Source organism: Passer domesticus, chromosome 8 (assembly GCF_036417665.1).
Source record: "Passer domesticus isolate bPasDom1 chromosome 8, bPasDom1.hap1, whole genome shotgun sequence".
NCBI classification, from domain to species: Eukaryota; Metazoa; Chordata; class Aves; order Passeriformes; family Passeridae; genus Passer; species Passer domesticus.
The window spans coordinates 48,057,085-48,082,688 of record NC_087481.1 but is presented as its reverse complement, the minus strand read 5'-3'; the positions used below and the strand labels follow the sequence as shown (position 1 = coordinate 48,082,688).

Below are 25,604 nucleotides of genomic sequence, written 5' to 3'. Positions count from 1 at the left end.
TCTGAAATTCGATGGAGAGAAACAGGCCTTTCTAGGATAAATTCTTCTCATGAAGTCACTGTTCAACTGATCCACAGAGCAAAGCTGCCTGTTTCATCTCTCTGCCTGCAAAGAGAGTTGAGTGTGATTAGTTCAGAGTTAAGTATCTGTGATGTATAGCTGGGCAAGATGAGTATTACTTTATGTGGCTTTTCAGGCAGTATGGAGAGATGCATAAAGAAATATCCTAGGGCTACCATGGAACAAGAGAGCATGATCCAAAAAAATATGACATTACAAAAATGCTGGTCAGTAAGCTCTCAGCAGAATCCAGATGGAAGTGATATGTTTCTGGCTGTCAGCTCTGTACAGTTCATAAAGATTTGACCAGATGTGTATTTGTATTTTGCTTGTTCTTTACAACTGATTTTTCATGTTGGCATTTAATATTATGAGCCTGACCATGACCTTGTGCTGTCACAAATAAATTAAGCCAATTGTATATCAAAGCAAGGAAATGTGTATTTTTTAATGTAGGGAGAAAGACCTGGCAGATAGGAAGTCATGGATATGGCTCTTGACTACACCTCAGATGTTCTGTTTGACTTTAAGAATTTCCTCCTCTGGACCTTGCTTTTAATCTTTGTCATCACATTCCTAAGTTGCAGGGGTTAGGAACATCAGAAGAAGGAAGTCCTGGAGGTTTGTCACCAGCTGTGTTTCAGCTGGCCTTGTTCTGTACCCCCTTGGGACAATTGATGGCTTAATTCTACCTTGAGTTGAAGCTCCTACAGTCCCATGATTGGCTGAGACTAAGTAATATGCAGGTGACTACTGTCAGGGCTTGAGGGGTCCAGACCTTTAAATGCTGCTCTTAAGACACCTAAAAGTATGATGTAAATTATGGCTCATAAAATTGGCTGGTTTTGCCTGAGAAGATGCAAAAGATGTTTCTCTTGGGGTTAGAATAAAACTGTGAGGAGGAAGCTCACAATCACCTGAGTGTAGACTCATGTGCTTTGCTGGATGAGCACCATTGTTGCACTCTTTAAGAGGCAAAATATTCAAATTTGTGGAATTTATTCCTGTTTCTTTGGAGAGTTCACATCCCCTGGAGGTGTGTGAGGTCAGGAGGAGGAATGAACTGACAAACCTGTACTATGTCTTCTGCAATAGCCCAGTTCCAGGTGGGCTGTTCCAATATTCCAGTTCCAGTATTTAAATCCCACTTAAATAAACAAGAATAAAGAGGAGTTATGTGACCTTTGTCCTTCTGCAGGTTTTTTAGAGCTGCTTGTCACTGGCACCTGTCTATCTTGAACTGAATTGTAATGAACAGACCCCACATTTTGGCCCTAAGTCTGCTGATCACAGCAGGCATAATAAAAATGCCCTAGGAAAGTGCGTCCTTCCCCCCTCACTTGGTGTCAATTATCAGGAAGCAGAGGTTTTAAGTGGAAGTTGAGTGTTTAAGGAAATAACTTTGCCATAAACTTTATTAAAAATGGAGAAGAGGTAAAAGCAATGCTGGTTCAGATTATTTTCTGAACTTCAGTCCCCAACAAAGGAGAACAAAACCTTTTCTAGCTAGTGAATTGCTATATATTTTGTCAAGCAAAGGTAAGGATTAATCAGAACACAGTCTTGTTAACATTTTTATAATAGTTATTAGTTAATGCACATGATGATTAAGCACTGGAGGTGCCTGTGATTGCAGTCAGTGGGAACTGAATTAGGGTCTAAATCACTGTTTGAATCTCTCTTCTGATTTCCTGAAAAATAATGAGGGTTTGAAGAGAACATCTAATTTTTCTATCACTGGAAATGAATGTGTGTCTTCCCTCATGCTTCTATTAACTAGGAGGTCAGGCAGCTAACAAGAAACTGGTTGTTTAACCCTTAGCTTTAATCCAGGATTGTGACTTGGATGATTGGATCAAGAGCAGAAACAAGGCTGATTGTCAGAGATGCTCCTGAGGCAGCTGTACAGTGGGATTAGCACATAGAGAAGCCTTGCATCATTCCAGCTGTCCATCAAACCACTGGCCATTTGGAATCTTCCAGGGAATTGATGAGGCCACCAGTGCCAGTCCAGGGGAACCTCAACAATGGAAACAAAGTTTTATTCCATAAGCTCCTTATTTGCAGTGCTCAATGTCTTTGCTTTGTTACCTCTTAATTCAGAGGGAACAAACAGTCATTTTCAATGTGACACTTTTATTAATGGAATACTGTTTTTATTAGATCAGAAGTGATAAAATGTCTCAGGATAAAATGAGTTTTTAAAACGTCTTAATTAATGAGGGAACATTGATCATTAAGAGTGTCAATTAAGCAAATGTGCATAAAATGTCCAATATAAAGGAACAGCTATAATTAGTATGCTGGCAAATTCTATTATCCCATCAATTAAAGTCTTCTGTATTCCACCCTGAACTGAAATGTATCCTTCTGACCAAACCAGGAGAAGCATCAAAATTTCATGTGCCAGCAAGAACAAGAACAGGTCTCCAGGTGGAAAGAAGTGAAGTAAAGGAGTGAGAAATAAAGAACTCCTTAGTACAACTACATTTATTAGATAAAATGGTAGAATTTCTTTAAAATATTCATGTTCATTTTAGGGAAAACTCCAAAATTCTCTCAAAATTATCAATTCTTATTTGTATGATTTTATGTCCACTTAAACAGGATCTTCTTTTGAAAGCAATATCTCAGCCATTCATGGTATATGTTGCTTTTGATGCCCTTGTCTCAATCTGCCTTTTACAGGTCTATGATGGGCAATGGAAGAGAGCCTGACCTTGTGCACCTGGAGGCAAGGACAGTGGATGGTCGTAAGTACATCAGCTTCCAAATATTGTGGTGTACTGGGCTCTCCTAATATTCTTGTAATCATACAATACAACAGTAGAAATCTCACTTCTTTTAGTGATTCACTCATGTGGTACAAGGAGTTTGGCTGTTCCAATTTAGGTCTGTCAGAAGAGAAGCCTTTCCAGCAAGGCAAAAAGTTGGGTTAACCAGGCTGTGAAAGGAGCTGAGGCTGTGATAAAGAAGAATAGGTGATAAGCAGTAACTTGAGTTACTACACACACCCCTTTTATTTCTTCTTACATGAGTTTTGTTGATGGGAACATGACACTGAAGAGAAGTTCCTGGGTCACGAAGTCTAGCTGCTGTTTGTTCACACAGTACATAGCACCACCTTGTTCATAGATTCACAGTTTTAGCAGACCTGGGATACCCTGCCTTAGGTACTACCTTTGAAAATACCCAATTAGAAACCTTTTAATGACCAGTCTGAGTGCATTCTTCACTCTTACTGCATGTCCTGTCATTGTCCTTCACTTTCATCAGCTCCTTTCCCTCCCTGCTTTGCCTCTTGAGGTGTTTTTTTGTTTGGTTTTTTTTTTTTTTCCTGTTCCAGGAACCTCCTTTACCTGCAACTCCAAAATATTTTCCTAATTGGCTGTATATTCTCTCAGGCATGCTCAGCCACCTGCTGGCCTTTTCTCCTCCCATTCAGGCTTTCTGAAGGTTTATCTCTGAGCTCCACAGCCTTTGCAGATCTTTCTCCATGGATTTCTTTTCCACAACATTGGATTGCCTCAGGCAGGCATCACAGTGAATGCCCAGCTGCCAGAGATCCAGTCATTTTAATTCCATATTGTTTCCTTGGTAAATAGCAGTTTTCCTGTAATATAACAGGAAGGTTTTTACTATTTGCAGTACAGAAGTTTTAATGATGCCTTCAATTAATTATTTTTAAAATTGATAAAGTTCTGCCTCGAATTGTACCCTCAAATGCAGTGGTGCTACTTAAAATGTGCATTTTGTCACTGAAAACTTAAAAAAATATCTGAAATGTTAATTGTAAGGTATTCTGGTTTTTAACTTAGGAAAATTAACTTGAAAGAGAACTTTTTGGAATTTGACATCTGATAGTTGCAATAGAAACCATAAAGTTTTAAAGGTCTTTTCATTTCAAGATATGTAGGATTGGTGACAGTGAAATAATGTATTATCTCTATTTCTTATAGTTTGTGATCTGTGATTATTATTTCTCCTCTCAATTTCACTTACTTGATGTGGCAGCAAGGCTGGGAACATGAGGCTTTCTATTTCTTGGGACATGCTAAAAGAAAATAATCTAAGAGGACACTGTTTCAGCACAAAATATTGCTGTTAGAAGTCATTAAAAACTCGAGATCATTGAGATGAAGCACTACACATGATGTTTAGGGAGCTGCACTCTGGTGATGCATTTGAGGGATATTCATCTCCCAGTGGGCAGAGAACAATCTTAGTACTGGGCTCTCCTTGCTAGAACACCAGCAACTCTGTGTCTGCTCTCATTATGGTCTGTCTGTGCACTTAATTTATTGTTCTTATGTACATAATGTAAAATGTTTGCAAGGACCAAAACAAGAGTTCCTCAGCAGGCATAAATCAGTACAACTTCAGTGGCATTGATTTACACCTGCTGAGGATCTGGCTAGCAATGTTGTTCTTGAGTGTGTGTTCTCCCTACTTTTTTCTTTTTTTCCCCCCTTGGGATCCAGAAAAAATGTGGACTCCTGAACACACTGTGTGTTGTCAAATTAGGGTGCAGGTAATGATGAGCAAGCTGAGTACAGCCTGCTCAATTTATTTCTGTTGGTGGAGACAGACTTGCAGGGCTAATTACTGCCTTTTGTGGTTTTCATCCTGTTGTGTAAGTTTTGGAGTGTACCATGCAAATTTTCATCTTGTGGAATGTGATGCTTTTGTTTATTTTTTCAAAGGCTTCAGGCCCAATCCATCTCAGTCTGGGGCTGAGAGCATGGTGGTAAAACTGATTTTTCTGGTTGGAAGAAGTTCAGATTAATGTTATCTCACATTTCCATTTGTACACTTGGTTGTCCCTGGTGTTTTGCTTTGATTTTGGAGCAGGATCAAAGGCAAGCCAGCAAAGTCAGCAGGAATTGTGATTTTTATTTTATTTTTTTTTTTGGTCTGGCTTCAGGGCAACACCCCAGTAAGACAGTTAATCCCCTATGGTTCTTAATCACACGATAATCTTCTCTTTGTTACATTCACCACCACAGCCAGCGGGCAGGGTGATGGTGGAAGTTCAGTCTAGGTTTGCTCAAATGCAAGTTCTTTCAGAAAGTATAAACTTAATGACACATGGGGGTTCAGGTTTGTGAAGAATAAACAAGATCCTAAAATTAACAGGCTTATCTGATTTGAGCTTGGTAGAGTTATCCCAATAAGGCCTGATTCAAGCTAATTAAATGGGAGGTAATTTTTTATTCAGGTGGTGCCTACAGAAGAATCCAGACTGTTGGTGCAAATTAGAAAGAAGGATTCCTACAAGGCATTTGGGGACTAACTGGGTACCCACTGGCCCTCTAGAGAATGGCAAAACTGACTCAGAGGATGTCTAAATGACATTTTCTATAGACAGTAAAACAACTGTTACATTTATGAGCCATGCATTTGCTTTTGTAGATAAGAAACCAATTTATTTACAGCAAAGTTTTAATTATTTTTTTAAGTGTGGATGAAAGAAGTTAAGGAGTTTTCTAATGTGTTGGCAAAAATTTAGAGAGCTCCTGATATTTAAAAAGTAGTTTTGTTTCCTTTGCTTTTCTTCTGCTGTCCTGATTTACATAGCAGCTTTTCCCACTGAAAGATAATTTAGGTGCTGCTGTGATGCAGGTTAAGACCAAAGTCTCACCTGGGGCCAGCAGACATGTTATGCTTGCTGATCCACAGGGACTGAGCATCTGGCCAATAGTGCCTGAATCACAAAGTTGCACTAGTACTTTAATTTCTGTTTTCATGGGAAATTGCTGGGAAGAATAAAACAATCACTGTTGTGGAAAAAATGAGTAGGCAGCCTAGCCTGGCAGTCTTTTCCTAACACAGCTACAGTGGTGAATTAATTCCTGTAGTGCCTTAAACCTGTGCAGTGATTTTTTTTTTCTTTTCCTGATTGTGATTAGTTTTTTTCCTGATCATGATTAGTATTTGTCCTGGAGAATGACATCTGTTAGTTTCTCTCATTATAGCTTTATGCCAGAAATGGTGGAGGATATACTTCCCTATGTAAAGAAAGATTTCTGATGCTGACATGCAATGAAGAAAGAGTAGCAGCAGGATAAAACCAGATTTGTGAGTAGTTAGTAAATGGAATGGTTTCGTTTCACTGATCTTCATTACTGGTTAATTGCTTTGCAGTTGTTGAGTCCTGGAGATTTGTGAGTATATTCCCATACCATACATGTTTCACAAATCAACATTCAGACCAGATGGAAATGGATAAAGAGCAGTCATTTCATGTGTTTCACAAAAAAAAAAAAAAAAAGATTAAAGTTGGGGAGAACATTTATTTAAACTGTGGAATTCATTGCCATGGGAGGTTGTGAGTGCTGAAGATGTACCTGCAATGCTAAGGCAACCTCGACTTGTTTTATTAGTCACTGAGGGGCGGGGGTTACAGGCCTGGGTCTTTCAGTGACAAATGTCACTACCACGTTCTTATGGGTCATTAGTTGCAGGATGCCACTCATGCTTCAAAAGCAGAAATTGTTCCTAATGACTGAGTTGTTCAGTAATGAACTGGGATTCTCCATAGAAAATCTGTGAGAGAAACAGATCATTAACTGCATTGTATAAAACTCCTGATTTGCCCCCAGTGACTTAATTGATAGAGGAAGAGACACATTCCTCAGTGAACTAAAGACAAGAAAAATATAAATTATACATTTGCAGAGTACAATGACCATTTTCTCTGACTCTCCCTGTGATCTAATAAGGTTTTGAGAAGACATACAGGCAAGCTTACGCTAGGAAGCAGCGGATATTAGGGTTTGATATTTAATCCAAAAAAAGCACTTGTCAACAAAATATCCTGAAGAAAGTCCCACTCATTTAGGAAGGGATCTAAAACTCTCCTGTTTACTTTGCAGAGGCCAACCAGCCTCCAGTAACCACCAATAACTTTCCTGCTCCACCAGCGAGCCAAGAAATGTCTCTGGGACAGCTTGGATCCATTTGCATTGAGAACATATGAGCATGGTGCTCAAGCTAAATGGAAAATCTAAAATATTTCATGACAGAGGGTGACCCTGGCTCTTAACTTTTTCTGTGTTAGCTTTTGCAATTTTCTTTCACAACTGAAACAAATTAATTTTGTCAGAGTTTTTCCTTACAAGATGTCTCCTTCGCTGTTTTCTATGACTTTTCTTGCTTCCTCTTTAGAAATAGCTGCCATTCCCTGAGAAGATTCCTACTCTGGGTGTCTAAACCTGTCAAAAATGAATGCATCTGGGGGTGTAAGAGCTGGGAGTTGCTATGTTCTTCTCTCCAGGCACAGTGTGACTTTGTTGTTGTATATTAAAAACAGCAGCTGTTGTTGGAGGTGAGGGTTCTGGAAATGAAAAGCATAATGTCCTAATTACCTATGGCAGGGAAAACATCTGTGCGGGAAAACTAATGAAATTAATTCCAGAGCTTAGCAACTGAATACATTAATTGACATTAATTAATGCTAAATTAGAAACCTCTGCCAGTGGAGTCACATGAAATGTCCGCGAGAATGAAATGGAAAAAATCCTTGAGTTAATGTGAACACAGAAAATCTTCCCCTAGGAAAAAAGTGAGAACCAGGCACTGCAAGAAGCCTGCTTTTCCTTCTTTCTGTCTCCTGTAGCAAAAGGAGCTTTTCTTGTTGTGCACATCTCAGTGTTTGGCTGTTTGGGAGATTAGCTTAAGCAATTTCAGTGCTCTGCCCTTTAGTAGTTATTCCTGGCATTTTGGAATTGAAGCCATGGAGAATTGCACTGTAAAAGTTCACAGGAATTGCCTTAGTAAATCTTCATCAATGATACAATCACTGCTGCACAGACTCCTGCGATCACAGCAGAAACAGGGATAGTCCCCATTCCTCCATTAAAAAAGGATCCAAAGAACCTCAGTCTCCTCTAATGGGTGCCAACCTGGCCTGCTCTTTAAAATCTCTTGTGGAGGAGATTCCTTAATCCCCAGACTTTTTAGCAGCTCAAGTGGCAGTAGGACCATTTCCACTGAAGCTGCTTCGCTGAAGCTCAGGATTGGCACATATTTCACTCCGGAGCTTTGTTGTGGCAGAGTGGGAGACCCTCCTGGAGTTCTGTGTCCAGCTCGAGCCCTCAGCACAGCAGAGCTGTGGACCTGTTGGAGCAAGTCCAGAGGACACAAAGATGATCAAGGGCTGAAACAATTCTCCATGTGAAGGCTGACACAGTTGGGCTTGCTCAGCCTGGAGAAGAGGAGGCTCCAAGGAGAGCTTTTTGTGACCTTTCAGCACTTTTAGGACAAAGAGGGGACATGCTGCACCACACAGCAGTGTAGAGAGACTGTCCCCCTGTCCCCCTGCTTCCTTGCTGCAGAGGAGCAGAGGGCTGAACAGCTCTGAAAGGGAACTTTCCTGAGCTCACAGGAATGAGCAGGCTGGGAATTACGTGGTTCCCTGCCCTCTCGTGGCTAATGTGGAAAAAATCATGTCCCTCTGAAGGGAGATATATTTCCATCATGCTGCCCAGGCTGTGTTCATTAATGTTTTGCAGTGAGCTGCGAAAGCATAAAATGTTATAAACAGCAGCAACTAATAATACTTAGCACTTTATATATTCCAAGAACCCTGCAAATGCTGGAGAAAAATCATCCCTCATCGAACTTTCCTGAAGGTTCGTTACCCTGCGTGTCTGTTTCAAGCAGAAGTCAACAGCCCTTAGAAGCAAGGAAAGAAAATGTCAAATGATAGATTTTAATTAAAACCAAGATTAAATACAAGATGGTAAAATTCCAGCCATTTCTATTTCAGTGTAAAATGCTATTTCTCTGATCTGAAGGTGGTAATTATATCAAACAAGGGGCTGTCTCTCTCCAAGGAAAATGATTAGAAGTACTTCTAACATTAAATGCAATGTAGTGCTTCTATGTTAAGTACTAATGTTAAAAAGCCAAGGTTGTTCCTGTGTGGATCAGGTTTGACATAAAACAAAGTGCAAATTCTTAATGAATCTGGAAGATTCCAAACAGTTTACTGAGAATCTGGTTCTGTATTCTAGGATAAATTGTCCCCATGAAGAAATTAAATTTGTTTTTCTTCAGGTGACAGATTATGAGATGAGCACCTTGCAGTGCTTCAGAATAGGAGGTGGGGACATCCCACGTAGTGACAGTGGATGAGGTGGCTTGCATGGCTTGGAGATGGATGGCTGCATTTAGGCCATTTAATTTGAAATTGCTGAGACTTCTAGTTACAAGAGAATGTGGAATGATTGCCCAGGTCTGCCAGAGTGCATCTACCTGTGCTGTCAACAGAGAAGTAGTTAAAACCCCTGAAGTAGAGTTGGTCTGAGGTACTTTCCAAGTTGATCTGAATTACTCTAGAGAGTGTAAGTGCTGTAGGAAATACAGAGGTGCATCATAGAATGTTCTCCCTTGGTAAAAAGTTATAGCTCTGACTAGGGCAGAATGAAAGAAATAATGGGAGGTTGAGGCAGGTAAAGATGGAAGGATATTAAAGGAAGAAAGTAATCAAGGGTGGATTTACAAAGGATGCAGGGAAAAGAAAGAAGGGTTGTGTGGTGTTGAATGGATGGTGTCAATTCCTTTCACATGGATCTGGGAAGCAAAAGTGCCACCTCAGCAAACAGGTTTATGACAATAGGAGGAATCTGCGCTCAGGATTTCAAGTGTATTGTTTTTGTTCTTTTCCTTTCAGATGCCCAATACATCACTTGCAAGATGCAGAACTGCAGTGAAGCCACTCGCAGCAAACCCTTTCCAGGCTACATTGACCATAACTCCCTGATCGTCCAGGGTGATTATGTCTTTGTTCAGGTGCAGAACACCCTCCTCTCTTATTTATTCTACTACTTTATATTATGATATCATTCTGTCTTCTATTATTTTTCTTGCATTCCTTTGCATGTGTGTGCATGTGTGTTAGTTTGCAACTGCTCAGCCAGCACTGGATCCATAGAGGCCCTGAGTGGGTCATAGCAGTTTGTTACAATGCTAACTGTGTTCCTTTAAGCTCTAGCTCCTTGTTGCTGTAGGGCCATAGAGCTCCTGCCTGAAGTATGTTCTCTGTGTGCTGGAGTGCTCTGTGCCACTCCTTGCAATCTCATCAGCACTCTGGAATTACTGCTTTAACCCCCCAGCTGGAAGTGGTGTGTCACTCATCTGCTATTACAAGGGAGTAGACCAAAGCTTTTTTGAGTATAAGAGGGAAATAAGGAAGAAGGGAGGGAGTCAGGGAAAGCACCAAAGGAGTAATCAGGCTTTATTGTTATGCCTCAGTTGTGATTATAGTGAAATGGCAGAAGATGGGATGTGCTCAGCCAGGCTGTGCTCCAGGTGAGAGCTGGTGAATAGATTTGAACCACTGTGGGTTTCATTAGGCTGCTGCCAGTGTCCATTTAATGTCAGCTGAAGAGGAGAAAAATGACAACAGAATTGTAGGGAATGTGGAGGTGAACTGGAGATCACTAGCACTAAACTGGGCTTCCAGACAGTTTATATTTTAGCATGCTTGTGAGTGGAGGGAAGAGAGAGAATTTATATTTTACATTGGGTTAGTTGATTGCTAATTGGCTTCAGTTAATGAACTCAGTCTTAAACACCAGTCTAAATAATCCACAAATAAATCTGGCACGTGTGCTTCAGAACAGCTTTTGTGCCTAGTGTAGCTGAGGCAAAAGGGAAATGTTTATGTGGCAGGGAAAACAGGGCCGTGCATCACTGTTCAGCCACACTCTCTCATTCCAGAGTGGCTGTGTGTTTGTGCCTCAACTGACACAGGAGCTGCAGTTTCTCTTTACCCGTCCTGGCTGATGCTGGGTCTGGTGCTACCCTTCTGTTCTTCAAAGGAGGAATGACCCTATGCCAGGCTGTGTCTTCTACCCTTCCTTCTTTCCTTGATCTCCATCTGGCTTTTCTGCAAATAAGCCATTTGGAATTAATTAGGAGGCTTAAATGCACTAGGATAAAGGAATGGGAGTTTATTTTCCCACTAAACTTGTTTTATTTACAAACTCACACTCTCTCATTAAAAAATATTTCTGGCTTTCCTTCCCCTAACTTCTGCCCAGTCTCCTTAAAAAAATGTTGAAAAACTTTAGAATGAGAAATGGTGCTTATTTTACTTAATCTTGTATGAACCTGGCCTCTGTGTATCTTGCATTTTAAATTACTGCAGTGCATTTTAAAACACTTACTACTAAAGAAAAGTCTTGATAAGCTCAGGTATCAAGCAATTAAAGCAAAGTTCTGCACAGAGAATCCCTTGGAATATTTGTTCTTCAGTATCTTTCATCCAAGGGTTTCAAAGTACTTTACAAACATTGATTATACTTCAGCAGCACTGGAAGCCAGAAAAAATTGACAGCTTTTTTCTTTCTTTTTCCCTCCTTTAATAGGTGGTAGAAAAGGATACCTCACATTGCTCTAACCCAGCATTTTCAAGGTCTGCCATCAGTATTTATGCACTTAAATATATGACCAGATTCACAAAAATACCAAATCGACCAAGCTTCTTCTGCCCTCCCTATCTGAATATTTAGCTGATCTCGTAGCAGATACCTATGATGGCTTGTTCAGGGCCACACATGAACCAAAGCTGGAAGCAGAAATAAAAATCAAGCCTCAGGTCTGCCAATCTGCTGGCCTAATCAACAGCCTACAGATAGCAAAGAGCAGAGAGTGTTCTGGTGAGGCACAGGAGAGCTGTGCTATCAGGAGGTGACAGAATGGTCCAGCTGAGGTCAAGACTTCACTATTCACAAGTTTCCACATGAGATTCTAGCCTTTGTCTCTCTTTGCTGAAAATGGGATTCCTCTTGTTTTCTTTTTCAGCCCCTGTCAGTTGGATCAATGTTTATTCCTCAGCTGTAACAGCGCTGCAGTTTAAGCTATCGCCACCACACTGTGGTATTTCTCTTAACAGCTTTTGTTTGATATTCTCTCTGGTAATAAAAAAAATAAAATCAAGAAAACCTGATGATAACTTTCCTGCTTCTCTCATAGCTGACATCAGGAGGAAGACCACATTACTACGTTTCTTACAGGAGGAGCCCGTTTGCCCAGATGAAGCTGCCAAAGTACTCCTTGCCCAAGGTAGGTTGCTGCTGTTAGAATCCCCATATGAGCCTACAGATATTTGGGTTGCACAGAAGATCTTGAGTCCAACACAAGTGAAAACAGTATCCTTCCTTAACAGAACTTTTGCAAGCAAGAAAGGACTAAAACCAAAAGTCAGCACTTTGGCTGGTCAAGGACATGAGCGTGAAATGTAGGCAGATACCACAGCCCACGTCAATGACCATTTCTTTATGCTTAATTAATTAAGTTTTGGATGGGATTCTCTCTTTTTTTTTTTTTCCTTCTTCTTAAAATTCCTCTCTCCTCTTGCTGTCTTGTATGGGTTGCTTTTGTGCTTTGCGTCATTAGTAGATTTTAATGGGAACCAAGCAGAAAGATGTCTCTGTGTGCCTGCTCTGTCTCCAGGCTAATTAACAATGGTGAATTAGCACAGGAGATTGAAAGGATATTTCTGCCTTCTGAAGCTGAATTTTTTGAAAGACCTGTATAAAATGTTAGCTTCATTTTGAAGAAACCACCAATTTGCAGCTGGTATCCTAATGGGCTCTTAACAAAAACAGAGGACTTTTTTTTTGGCCTTTTCATTCTTGATATAGTCTGTCTTAAATGAGATTTAAGCTAAAAGGTAGCAAATGATCTTATGGGTTCTCTATGAGGTCTAACATCAGAAGACAAATGCATTCCCAGAAACTAAGCAGGGATTGTCAAAAGGAAAAAAAAAAAAAAGAAAAAGAAAGAGCAAGGTCAGATTTTGTAGGTGGAAATGTTCAAAGGGATAACTTGGCTGATTTCATGAGTAGCTGTCTTTGATTCCTCAAACCCAACAGACCTGTTTGTAGTAGATTGACTGGGGGACCTTCATATAAACAGACTGCAGTTCAAACCCAGCCCTTTGGTGCCTCACCTTCCCTACTCTGCTGTTGGAGCCTTCACTCCTGTTCACAGCACTGGAAACCAGCTTGCAGGACAGTGAGGTCCTCACCAGAAGCCATGAGATCTTGGCTCTTACACAGGAGACCTGTGGTCTGCCTCAGAATTTTCAGCCACATTTTAAGAGACTTTGAAACTGCCTGCCCAAGCAAGTACTCTGTAAATTCACGTCAGATTTAAATAGGTGTTATTTGAAAGAGCCCTTAGCAACAGAGCTGTGTTTTAGTGTGGTTATTGTAAAAGCCAAATAAAAATTGTTATTTACAGCCAATTCAGACCATCTGTAGAGACACTGTTTGCTTTAAACTTATTGTTTCCTTTAGCTCACACTTATTTTTTGTCCACCTTGTCAAAGAAATCACTGGAAAGCCAGAGAAAATATGCTAGAGTTAAATTACAATGTGTTCCAGAGAACAGGAATTGGAGCAATATATTCATCTTATTTGACCCAAAGAAAGATGCTTTGTCACAATCTCGGAATATCTTCAAAGTCTGAAGAGCTGCATTTGGCTTGGAAGGAGCTGCAGTGGAACTGTGGCTGTCTAGGAGGCTGCCATCAAAGCAAAATAGTCACTTTTATGAAAAATGCACAGAGAGTTATATTATTCAAGGAATTGGAACAGCTTCTTTTATGCCGAAATTCTCTTTCATCTCCTTCAGCTGAGAAAGAGGGGCCAAATATGGCAAACAGTACTAAGTGGCTTCTAGAATTGAAGCTGGAATTATCAAGTTTTTTGTCTCTTTGTGTCACTCTTCCTGAACTGGAGGCGTGTGACAGCAGGCAGCCTTGGCAGGTGATGCTGCTGCTCAGGCAGGATGGCCTACAGCAAATCAAACTAAAATATTATTCTTGTTGACATTAGCAGCCTCATAGCTACTTTGATTAAAAGCCTAAATAAACTTGAAACTCTGTTCCGTTCAGGCAGAAGCCTGCATATGTGCATACAGGTTGTGTTAACCCTGTAAATAGGCTTTATTGAGACCTCTTAATTGTTGCAGTGATGTTGATCTGTGGGTTGATGTTGCTTGTTCTGTACCTCAGCACCACAGTATGGGCTGTGTCACACACAGGGTGCATTTACTCCAGTTTAGACCAATGCACTGGGCAGGCATTTGAGAATACTGGAGCAAGTCAAGCAATTTCTCTTTTAAAAACACCTGTCTTAACTGGTATTGGGTTGAGTAGGGATGGGATGGGTGTATCTGGTACCTCTGTTTTAAATTCATCACCTGCTTTCAACCTCAGGATGTACATCCTGATGCAAGGAGCAATAACAAAAATAAATACATAAGACTACAGATCTTAAAAGAGCTGACAGCCCCAGTAATTTCACAGAAGGCAAAGGCAAGAGCCAGCATCTTCGCAGGCATTTCACAGAATACTCTGAGTTGGAAGGGACCCCTCAAGGATCATTAAGTCCAACTCTTAAGTAAAGGACCCTTATGGGGAATGATCCCACAACCTTGTTCTTAGCCCCATGCTCTGACCAACTGAGCTGGCAGAATAAAACTGGCATTACACATCCCTACCACATACCTTGCCAGGAAAAATGTTCCCTAACCAAATGCAAAAGGGGAAATTATTTAGTAATTCAGAAAGCTTTGGCTTTTAGTCATTTGAGGAGACACCTGATCAAACCCATGTACAGCATCATCTTTTTGTCTTTGAAAAGGCAAAAGTGACAGATAGTAGAACTGCATACTAATATACTTCCAGTATGTTCTGGAACAGAGAGAAAAAAGCTCAGGCTCCAAGTAGACAAATGCAACGGGAGCCCCTAAAGGTGATGATGACTGTTTGAGACAGGTGCCTTGCTTCACATTCCTGTCCTCTTCCATCGCTATAGGGAGCTTGGACTATATCAAGGTGAAGGGTGTCTTTCCTCCCTACCAATAAATTAATCCCCACCCTGAAAAAAACCAAAACATAATAAGATATGCTGATTAATTTTAATTTTCCCAGTGTGGAAATGATGAAATTCCAGATGCTGGTCCAAGATCTGTTTGATGCCCAAATACTAATACTTTTCTATCAAAGCTGTGCATCATTGCTGCATCTATTGGACAAGGCCGTATTAAGAGGAAAAGTTAATTTATCCCCAAAGGCACATAGTTGGAATGCTATCATTTTTGGCTTTCTGCATTACATATATTATGCCAATTCCATCTCAGTCTCTGCTTCCCTAGGCTTAAATTCCTTCAGCCTTACTGGAATTTTCTTTAGACTTCCATCTTACAGCATGCTCTGATCAAATGATCTGATGTAAAACATCTAGTGAATAAATTATCTAATTTCCTTCTTCAGCATTTGTGAAATTGTCTTTAGCTTCCTGTGGTGTTGATCAAAGTATCTTTTTACTCCTCCCCTCCATTTTTTACATGAATGAGATGGTAAGGTAATGAAAAGGTACATTCACCAGACAAAGGAAGTTTTACTTTCTGTCTATGTTTAAATGCAGAAGCCCGTCCATGTGTGTCCATATGCAGAAATTAACACTTGTGATTAGAGCTGTGCTAGCCAGTGTTGCCTGGAGCACACTGGGAACACCTGCTGATGTAGATCTACCAGCAGATTGAACCAGGGTGACAGTGTGAAAAGAGGAGCCACAGACCAACAGCTGTGGCTGTAACTCCTACTGGCACAGCTGGAGCTGAGAGAGGATGTCTGTTCACCACTAAAATTAGTAGGACTCTGTGGGACTTACATTACTTTTCCTATTGCCTTGGGAATTAAGCCAATCTGTTCCTTTACAAAATGAGCCCATCTTTTGGGACATGATTTTCTCCAGTGCAAAGAAGAAAGTAAATCAAGTGCATATTCATCCACTCTGTATTCAGATCCGGATCTGGATGAACAAGCAACTGTTCTGAATTGTAACTCCATGGTGAATCCACTTTCAAATTTATAGATCAAATTTCTTCATTGTGTTACTTTTTTATTTTTACATTACCAGACTTCATCTGGAAGTATTAATCCTCCCTAAAAAGCCACCAGACACTGAATTTTCAAAGACTATTATTAGCAGAAGAGAGACATAGCATCTGCTTCCAAAGAGTATATTTTCTGATAAAGTTCTCAGTTTTGCATATAGAAAGTCCTGGCTGAGATTCATGGAAGCAGAATAACTTTGGGATATCTGCCCAAAACAGACTGAACAGCTGAGTCTTCTGGGAATCACCTGGTGCTAAGAAATCTTCATTTCTTTTCCTACCTCCACAGACTTTTATGGCACCAAAGAACTCAGGGTGCCTGTTCTGGGCAGATAGAGCCTGGGAATTTCATTATAACAATCTCTCTCTTGGTGGCTTTTTCCATTGTAATGGAAAATAAAATAAAATGGGTTATAATTTCTCCAGGCATTGAAAGATGAGATCAGATTCAATAGTTCCTGTTTTTTCTTCACTTATGCAATCTTATCATTGCTTCCTGCCTGCTGTAACACAGAGAAGAAGCAGAGTAAAACAAAACCTCACTCAAGTGCTAGTGATGTAACTACATTTCTGTTCTTCATATCTAGTGAAGACTAGGGGCGTTTTTCTGTTTTATTTCTTGGGGTATGCTGTTTAGTATAGTGGTCCAGGGCCTTGGCTCCTGCCCACATTGTCATTAGAAACAGCAGATAACAGCAGATGTTCCCTCATTAGTTCCTACTTGTATCAGGTCCTGAGCATATTTGGCTTCTGAATGCTGGGCAAGAAGCAGATGTTTCAGATCGTCCTTTTTTTTTTTAAATTTTTGAAAATTTTTTTCTTAATCTCCTACATTTTTAATATCTGTGATTCCATAGTCATGAGTGGAATCATTCAGATGCTAAATGGGGAAAAAAAAAAACAACAAATAAACAGCCCTCCCTATTCCCCAGACAAAATATTCATTAAAATGAAGGTGTTGGTAAGAGGACTGAAAGTGCTGCTGTATAATGCTGTAGTGCCAATGTAAATGTTCAATTAACACCTCATCAGTTAATTACTACTTTGAAAATTGGCAGAAGAGAGCTGGTATAAAAAATTCCTGGATGGAATTGCTTGCTTACAGTGGCTGTGGACAATAAAATAGTAAAATGCCACAGTATTGTCTGCTGAGTTCCCGATTAAACTCCAGCCTAAATATATCCCTTGCTCCTCCCCAGTTACTTTGGTGCCATTGGAAATGGCAGCACAGAGCTCCCCCAAGTAACCTGCCTCTCTTTTCTTTCCCCAGGACATGCATGTTATCAGCACAGATGAGAATCAGGTGTTTGCAGCTGTTCAAGAGTGGAACCAGAACGACACGTACAATCTGTACATCTCTGACACCCGAGGGATCTACTTCACCCTGGCCTTGGAAAATGTCAAGAGTAGTCAAGGGCTGGAGGGGAATGTGATGATTGACCTCTATGAGGTATGTCATAACTCCAACATCTCATTGCTATCTCAGGAGCTCACATGATGCCAATTTCCTCCTTGCACATCAGCCTTGTAAAATGCACGTGAACAGCAAAGCCAACAAATGACTAAACACAGAGTTTTACCCTTCCTAGATTTACTGCTGTATTCACCAGTAGGTTCTCAGGTGAGGAACAGCTCATGGCTCTTTGATGCATAGGAAGAAGTTGTGGAAGAGTTCGTTCAGTTGCTAAGAGGAGCTCCATTTGTCAGCCAAAATCCTGCTTGGGCCATGTTGGCTCTATGGCTCTGAAAGCTCCCAAGAATCTCAATAGTATCATTCTCCAATTTTTGCTGCATTTCTGGAAATCTAATCTCTTGTTGTAGAAGAGACTGCTGGTTTCAGCTGTCCTTGTCACCTATCTCAGCTTGGACTATTCTGGAAACTTAAGTGGTTATAGATATGCTTTCTTTGGCTATCCCATGGGCATGGAAACTCTCGTACCTCATTTTGATGCCCTTTTTACCCTGAGCCTTTTTTCTGAACAAGTGTGCTCTGCTTAAGCTCATGGTAAAAATGCCAATTTGCATTGTCTTATATGACAATTGCTCCTAAGAGTAGGACTTCTAATGTGCCCTTGTCCATCTCTTGTTCTCCTTCCTGTTTTCCCTCTGGAGACAAGCACTCACCTGAGGAGAAATTCAGTCCTCATCTGTGTTCTGAGGGTCAGGTTCTGTTTTCAGGTCTCCTCCAGGGTATCTTCTGACCATTTAGAATAAAGGTCATAAAGTAGATCTGAGTGCCTTTGAAGATGATGATGCTTCCTGTATTTCCCCATCACTGTCTCAATATTAGCTCTGCTCCGTAGTTTTCCTTCAGCTGCCCTTTACTTGGAAACCACCTTGAATTGTCCAGAGATCCCAAGAGTTATACATCAGTGCAGATGGACTGGAGGAGGATGGGCACTGCCATTTCAGTCACTTGCACATTTTTACCATTAATCTCTCTGCAGTGCTGGCAGCCCATGGAAAAACTGTTGCCTCTTATTACTGTCAGCTGGGGAAGCAGCTTTACTGCATTATGTAAAGGTGTCCTACATCCCAGGGGGTAAAGAAAATCCTTTGTTTTGTTTTATTCATCTGACACCACACAGTAACCTGGATTGAAATTGATGGAATCAGACTTACAGCATCATAGCTGCTGAGTATCTAGATAGAGGGAATATTGGCTGACACAAAACCTGGCACAAACCTTCCTTTCAGTTCTATGTTCTTGCTGGAAGAGAACAGAGAGCCAGCATGGTTCTCTGAGTCAGATTATTATAGTGACCATGGGGAAAATGTCTCCCCATGGAAGGCAAGAACAGGAAAAAAAATCCATAGATAAATTAAAAGTAAGTAGAGAGATTTCCAAAAATGTCCTTCTCTAGTGGCAGCAGTGTATTTTAAAAAGCATTATCATTAGAGAAGATGCCAGAGAAAGGCCTGTTTAATGTGCATGTGTCTGTGTGCATGATGGTCAGGTGTTAGAAGTAAGTTCTGGTTGCACTGTAGTGAACATGTTTGTGTGTGTAATTCCTAAGTTGATTATAAATCAAGAATAAATCTGCTCAGTGCTGTGAAGCAGGGAATTGGACTGGGTACAAAGAAATAAAAAATTCTTTCCTGGTGTCTCCTTGAGTTCACAAAAAGGCTGTCCTACTGACCACCTCCTAAAGTGAGGGATGAGCTAAATCACTGACCACTGTGTCTGAGTGCCTTTTCTAGTTCCTGTGTCTGCCCAGGCTATGTTTGAATGGTCCACACCAAGAGAGTCCTGCCTGTGTCAATCCATGACTGAGGTGATAACAGACTGTGAGGAGGTGTGTCTGTAGCTATGGTATATGTGCCTGTCACTCTGGAATTTACTTTTTTCCTAGCAGTATGTATGTTGGCTCAGAAGTATGATGAATGAAGGTGGTGATGGGGAGTGAGGAATGTCTTAGGAGTTATGTTCTCAAGTGTCTTGTATGGATCTTTCAGGAGCTGTAAAGCAGTGTTAGTATCTGCACACAATGCTTTCAGGGTAGTGGGGATTCTACAGTTCCTGGGGGAGCTGGTGGAGTGCTTTTCTCTCTGACCACTGGTAGTCATGCACTTGCTTGCCTGGGTCTTTCTGTGCAATGACTGTGTGAGCAGCAGGGCTGAACAGCCCCCTGTGTGTGTCAGGGCTGTGTATATGCAATTTGTCTGTCTCTTCCTTCTGAGAGTACACAAGAATGTGTGTGCAGTCTTTTTTTAAGATAAAGCTGTCCAAGACTGCCAGAATAACTTTGCTTTCTCAGAAAAGGATTTTGAGTCCCAGCTCATGACTAGAATCATAAAAAGAAAAAAAAAATCAGGATTTCAGAACACTTTTATTGCTCAATATATAAAGTGCTCTTTAATCATTTATGGGCCAGCGTTTCACAGGGACTATATAACAGAACAATTTTGGGACAGCAGCAAAGCAAAGTACAACTGCAACCATAAGCTCTAGCCTCTGGTAGTAAAGGCAGAACTATGTTATTTTCCCATCCCTGTCCATTCATGCAATGTCACTGTGAGACAGGAGTACCCTTGTCTTTTCAGGGTGCCTTTCTACTACAACAAAGAAACCCTGAATACTTAGTTGGGTGGGATCAAACAATCCAGCTGGGAAATTGAAAAGGTTATCTTTTCTCTGCTTATATCAACAATGAATTAGTTATCTATTTAATTTAAAGACTATTGCCCTTTATAGCAAGCCATGTCAAAGTCTTTATGAACTTCAAATGAAATTCAGGAAGGTGCTATTTGAATGACTAAGTACATCACAGTGCTGTACCAAAGCACTGTACACTCGTAGTTGCACAGCATGTGATTTAAAGTGCAATAAGGTCCTGTTCACTGGTAGCTGCAGCATCCAAATCCAGCCACATAATTAAATGGGTTGAGCTGGAAAAAGCTCCGAATCTGCTGTGTAACTGTTTGCCATGCCATGTCATTTAATCTCTGTGAATAAAAACTCTTAATGAATTATTCTGTCTGCCAATTCTACATCATAAGCAGAGGTGAGGTGGATGACTGAACAGAATTGCTGGAAACCAAAAAGTTTCTCACTTTCCCTCTCTTTCTGCTGATTTCACTTCCCTTTTTATTGCGGCACTCAGGTTGCAGAATGACAGCCTAACAAATTCATTCGCAAGCTGCAGCAGCTATTGGGCTATTGATTTTCGGTGTGCTGAGAAGATGGGAACATTCTGCAGTGTGAGTTGTGGTTTGAGGTTGACTCTTTTTTTCTCCTCACTAAGATACTTTTAGGCTCGGTTCCAGTGTGAATCTGTTAGCGTCATGTCTTTGCAAAATCCTCCTGCAGGTCTTGGATTTAAACTGTTGGGTAAAACACCAGGAAAAAGTAAAAGGATGAAGACCTCACTGCCAGCTCTGTAACTAGCATTCTGTACAGCCTTGCTTGAGTCACCAGTGCTTTGGTTTCCTCAAAATACAAAACTGTAACAAAAATACCTCTGTGCCCTGAGTATTCTCGTTGAAAGACTGATAATTATGAAACACATTGAGATCCTTAGATGAAATGTCTGAAGGAGGCTGGATGAGAAAAGAAACATTGAAATACAAGTTTATGTGTGTGTGTTGCTGTTTTCTTCACAAGGCCAAAATTGCTGCTGTTTCCTGCTGCTGCTGTGCAAGACAAAAATAATTGCCTGTACACGTTTCATCTTTCATGGGGAAGGATGCCTACACATTTGAGAGGTTGTCACTTTACAGATAATGCTACTGACATCTTGCCATGTTCCCATGATGATTCTGAAACACAATATTTCTTTCCCATTTGTCATCTTTGCACCTGTGATGGCTTTATCTCTTCCCCAGCACCCCAGCTTGGCTTTGATGTACATAGGCAATTCTGGCCCTGACACTGACCACACTGACAGAGCCATCAGAGCCCTGGTGGCTCTGACAGAGAAAAAAGGACATGCACAGAACCTGCATGGACTTGATCTATTTTTCAGCCATGTCAATTTTTCCTAGGTAGCAGGGATAAAGGGAATGTTCTTGGCTAACAAGAAGATTGACAACCAAGTGAAAACTTTCATCACCTACAATAAAGGGAGAGACTGGAGTTTGCTGCAGGCTCCTCACACGGATCTGAGGGGAAATCCCATTCACTGTCTTCTAGTAAGTACCTGAGGGAGTAATTTGGGGGGTGGTAATACCCCAGAACAATATTTTTCTACCAGGTAACACAACAAAAAGAGGGCAGCTCCCCTCTCCATGCAGTGTATCTCATGGAGTGCAGTGCTTCAGGCTTGGGCTGCCAGGAGTTATCGCATTGTAATTTAGGCTGATTTAATTTAATTTCTGGAACAAATTGTGGATCAGTGCCTTGTGCAGAAATGCTGTGTCCCCTGGAAGAGCAGGGGAAGCTGGATGCCATGCCTGGCAGTCGGTTCTCTGGACACTAGATGGGAGGCGAGAGCTGCTGTAGCTCCGAGCTCAGAGGCACAGTAACTGGAAACGGGCTGAAAGGAAAAGAGAGCTGGGATTGCTTTCAGGCTGCTCTGTTGGCATTAATATTTATAAACATTCATCATTTTCTCTTTGAGCTCATAAGTGAGAATCGACACATTCATCCAAATATATGTACAGCTTTGTGTTGGTGTAAATTGTATCCATCTCTGCACTTACTGATACAGATCCACATATAGCTGTGTCCTTAATCATCATTATATGCAAGCAGTTTCCAAGAGGGAGAGTGAAATATAAGTAATGTGAATAGAATTGGGGACCTCTATGAAGTTAGAGAGCTTAAACTGCTCTTGACATATTTTTCAGCTGATACAATCTATTCATAGTAGTGGGATAATACTCAGAACCCCTGTATTTGGGATTCTCAATAGCTTTCATATTATACTAATTCTAATATGGTTTCAGGCAGAATCAAGGACACTATTTAGGTTGCTCTTACTGTTCCTGTCCTGTATTTGCATGTTGTTTTCCATCTAAAAAAAAAAAAAAGTTCTCATTTTGAGGCATTAGAATCTGAATCAGCATTATATTTTGTGGCTGAATGCTACACTAATCTCTTAACTGAATGTCATGCACTATTGAAAGAGCAAAGAATAAATATTTGAAGCTGCTCAAATAATTGATTTTTTGATTGAGCCAAAATGCAACTCCTTCATCTTCTGTCCAGTTTGGAAAAAATAAATAGGAAAGACTGGGAGTAAGACAGAAGAGTTATTTCAGAGCATGACTAAATTTGTTTGGGTTTGTTTTCTTCTTTCAAATTTTTAAAAATTGTAACAAAGTGAATTTTTATTAGATATTTCTATGAAGTGAAAACCAAAAAAGATGGCATGCAAAAAACTTTGCAGGCATAAGGCAATTCGGTTCTTTGGAAGGGACTATGTAAAGGAGACTTTGTGTTTCAAATAGACTGTATAATCCAGTTATAACTCAAGTGAACATATTCAGTAAAAAAGCCTTGACATTTTGACCTTCTCAAATTATAACCAATTTAATCAGAAACTCAAGATTTTTATTATATAATATGATAGTATAATGTTCTAGGGGACTGGAAAGGCAGAAGAAAAAAAAAAAAAGCACATAGGCAAGTAAAATAATAAAAGTAGACTTTATTTTTTTTCCCCATAAATTTGAAGTTAGAGTTCTGAAATTACTTTCCTGGTATTTTTGTGCACTGATCATGCAAAGTCTGACTTGCCACTCTGGTTATAAGTGAGCCAATGCTACTGCTCTGTGTGGCCCTTATGGAACAGTTCTTTGCAGGAATTGGGTATTTTATACACAAGGCTATACCTGCCACTGTCATTGCCCACTATGTAATGGAAGGGGTCATATATCTGTGTGTGAAACAGAAATGGACAGTTCTGGGGGAGAGAGAGCTATGGCTCCCTTTAAGCCTTCCCATCTGTAGTGTATCTGCTACTATATCCATGGGCAGAAAATACAATAAACTTCTATTAAAATTAGACCAGATATGCCTGAACAAGCTGGGTTCTCTTGGGGGTGATAATTTGAACAAGCCAGACAAAAGGTCAAGAGGAGGAGCAGAAAGGGTGGGCACTTGTAGGCAAACAGTGAGAACTGACCTAGAGGAGCTCATGGTTCTCTGGGGATTGCATTTCCATCCTGGGAGCTCCCCTGTGCATAAAGCACTATTCAAACATTAGCTTGTTTTTATTTTGCTCTCTATGCAACCATGTACTTTCTCTGAGAATTACTTCCACCTGGGCAAGCTCAGTGGATGTTTGTCATGCTGTTCACATTTCTTAAGTGCTCTGTGGCTTGAGCTAGGGTGTAGGAATTGTTCTGTGATTTCAGGGTGCTAAGGGACAAATCCTCAATGGACTTTAACATTGTTTCTCAGTCTTTGACCTTTCAGGAGAATGGAAACTATTTTATCAGCACTGGCCTGTGAATATTTAGCAATGTTGATTTTTCCTCTTCCCCTAGCATTGGGTAAAACAGGCAAGAGGCATCTTTCATTATCTAAGCACACCCCCATGTTTAGGTTTTCATCAGCTTTTGGAATGGCAGAGGGGCAGGAAACCTCAGCTCAGCGTGCAGAGTCTCAGGTGGTCAACTTGCAAATTTGAAAGAAAGCAAATAGCTGAAATCTGAACTAAACTTACTCATTAGGTTTTACAAGAACAGAGAGTCTGCCTGCCATAGAAAGGGAGGGGTAGAAGTACAGAAAATATACCAAACCACAAAATGAAATAGCAATTCTGCAAGAGAGACAAGCCATTTAAAAATCCCATCTGAGGTTCGCGCTTAATGGTGGGGAGGATGAAGGCAGAATATGAAATGAAAAAATTCTAGAAATTATAGAGAATACACCACAGAAGTTGGGAGTGGTAGGAAAGTTTTTGAAGCACAAGCACTCTAAGTTTACATTCCTGGAAGTAAGTCAGGGATCCATAAGGGTTTTCTGCTGGGGAAAAATGTGGAGAAAATGAATTTTCCCTGCTCTGAGGCACTTCTGTTCCTTGTCAGTGTGACATAGCTTAGCATTTAAAGCACTTCACAAGCTCCACTCACCTCTTCAGCCACCCCTACATCACTAGTTTTACGTCCTTATGTCAATTGCTCCTTTTCCTTCCAGACATAACTGTTCCTGACATGATCCTGCTTTTCCTTATGGCACAGATAAGTGAATTCTTCATAGTCCATTGTACATGTAGTTTAGCTCCCATCCTTGCTGCACAGCAGATACTAACGCTTTCCCACTGCTGCTTTGCAGCATAATTGTCTCCAGCAGTAGCTCAGGACTCAGCAATGAGGTATGTTCCAGCTCATTGGCAAAATGGGATCTGCCATTTCCCAGAGTGACAGCACAGTCCCCAGCCTGCGAGTGCAGTGCTGTGTGCTCTGTGCATTGGGTCTTTAAACCTGAACTAAGTGAGAATTAAAACAGAAGTAAGTACATAGCAGCTAAGTTGCTGGCTAAGGAGGTTAGGAAGGAATCTGGTTGAAGCACTGGGCGAGCCAGACAAAACTGTCTCTACTGACAGAACACTCAAGGTGGTTTTTCAAAGGGACTCAGAATTCCTTCGCATTGTTTGTGAGACAACTCTAAATAATGAGGAGGGAGGAAAGCAGTGAAATTCCATCTATTCCCAGAGTTTTGTTTTTCTGGTTTTTACCACTTGTATTCTAAGATGAATATACTTAATCTTCATGAAATAGCTGCCAAGGTATTTTATTCCAAAGATGCTGGTTTATTCAGTAATTACCATGTGTTGTGAAGTGGTTAACTGAGGAGTAGTTCTGTCTGGCAAGAGATGATCACCTGCCTGGGAGAGTTAATCAGTTAGCTTTCACGGATGGATTTGTGGTTCAAACACAGGGCTGAATCTCAGGAGAATCTTGATTCAATTTTTGGGTCTATCTCCAATCCCCTACATGACCTTGGGCAAGTCATATATTTTATCTGTGCCTCGCTTCCCCAGACATCTGTTTATTCCCTCCCACATTTTGTTTGTCTTTTCCATAGGAATTTATAAGGATTTCAGGACAAAGACCCTCTTCTCATAAAGGGGGACCTTTATGCCACCTGCTACAGAGTATTTTAAGCATCTAAGTGAGGTGTTTAGAATGTCCCTCTTGAAAATGTTTATCTCTTTTCATTGTTCCTTGCTGTTGCA

At 40.6% G+C, this 25,604-nt stretch overlaps 1 protein-coding gene across 3 annotated transcripts in view; it reads left to right on the top strand.

Annotated features, from left to right (window-relative positions):
• The window catches only part of LOC135306784 (VPS10 domain-containing receptor SorCS1-like), a 257,644-nt gene that overhangs the window by 178,287 nt on the left and 53,753 nt on the right, over positions 1-25,604 (top strand). For all 3 annotated transcript variants that reach the window (XM_064431250.1, XM_064431251.1, XM_064431249.1), the window contains exons 6-10: positions 2,749-2,813; positions 9,737-9,855; positions 12,043-12,132; positions 17,249-17,428; positions 21,463-21,609. In XM_064431250.1, coding sequence (XP_064287320.1) covers positions 2,749-2,813; positions 9,737-9,855; positions 12,043-12,132; positions 17,249-17,428; positions 21,463-21,609 — 601 coding nt within the window. The remainder of the gene's footprint in view (positions 1-2,748; positions 2,814-9,736; positions 9,856-12,042; positions 12,133-17,248; positions 17,429-21,462; positions 21,610-25,604) is intronic.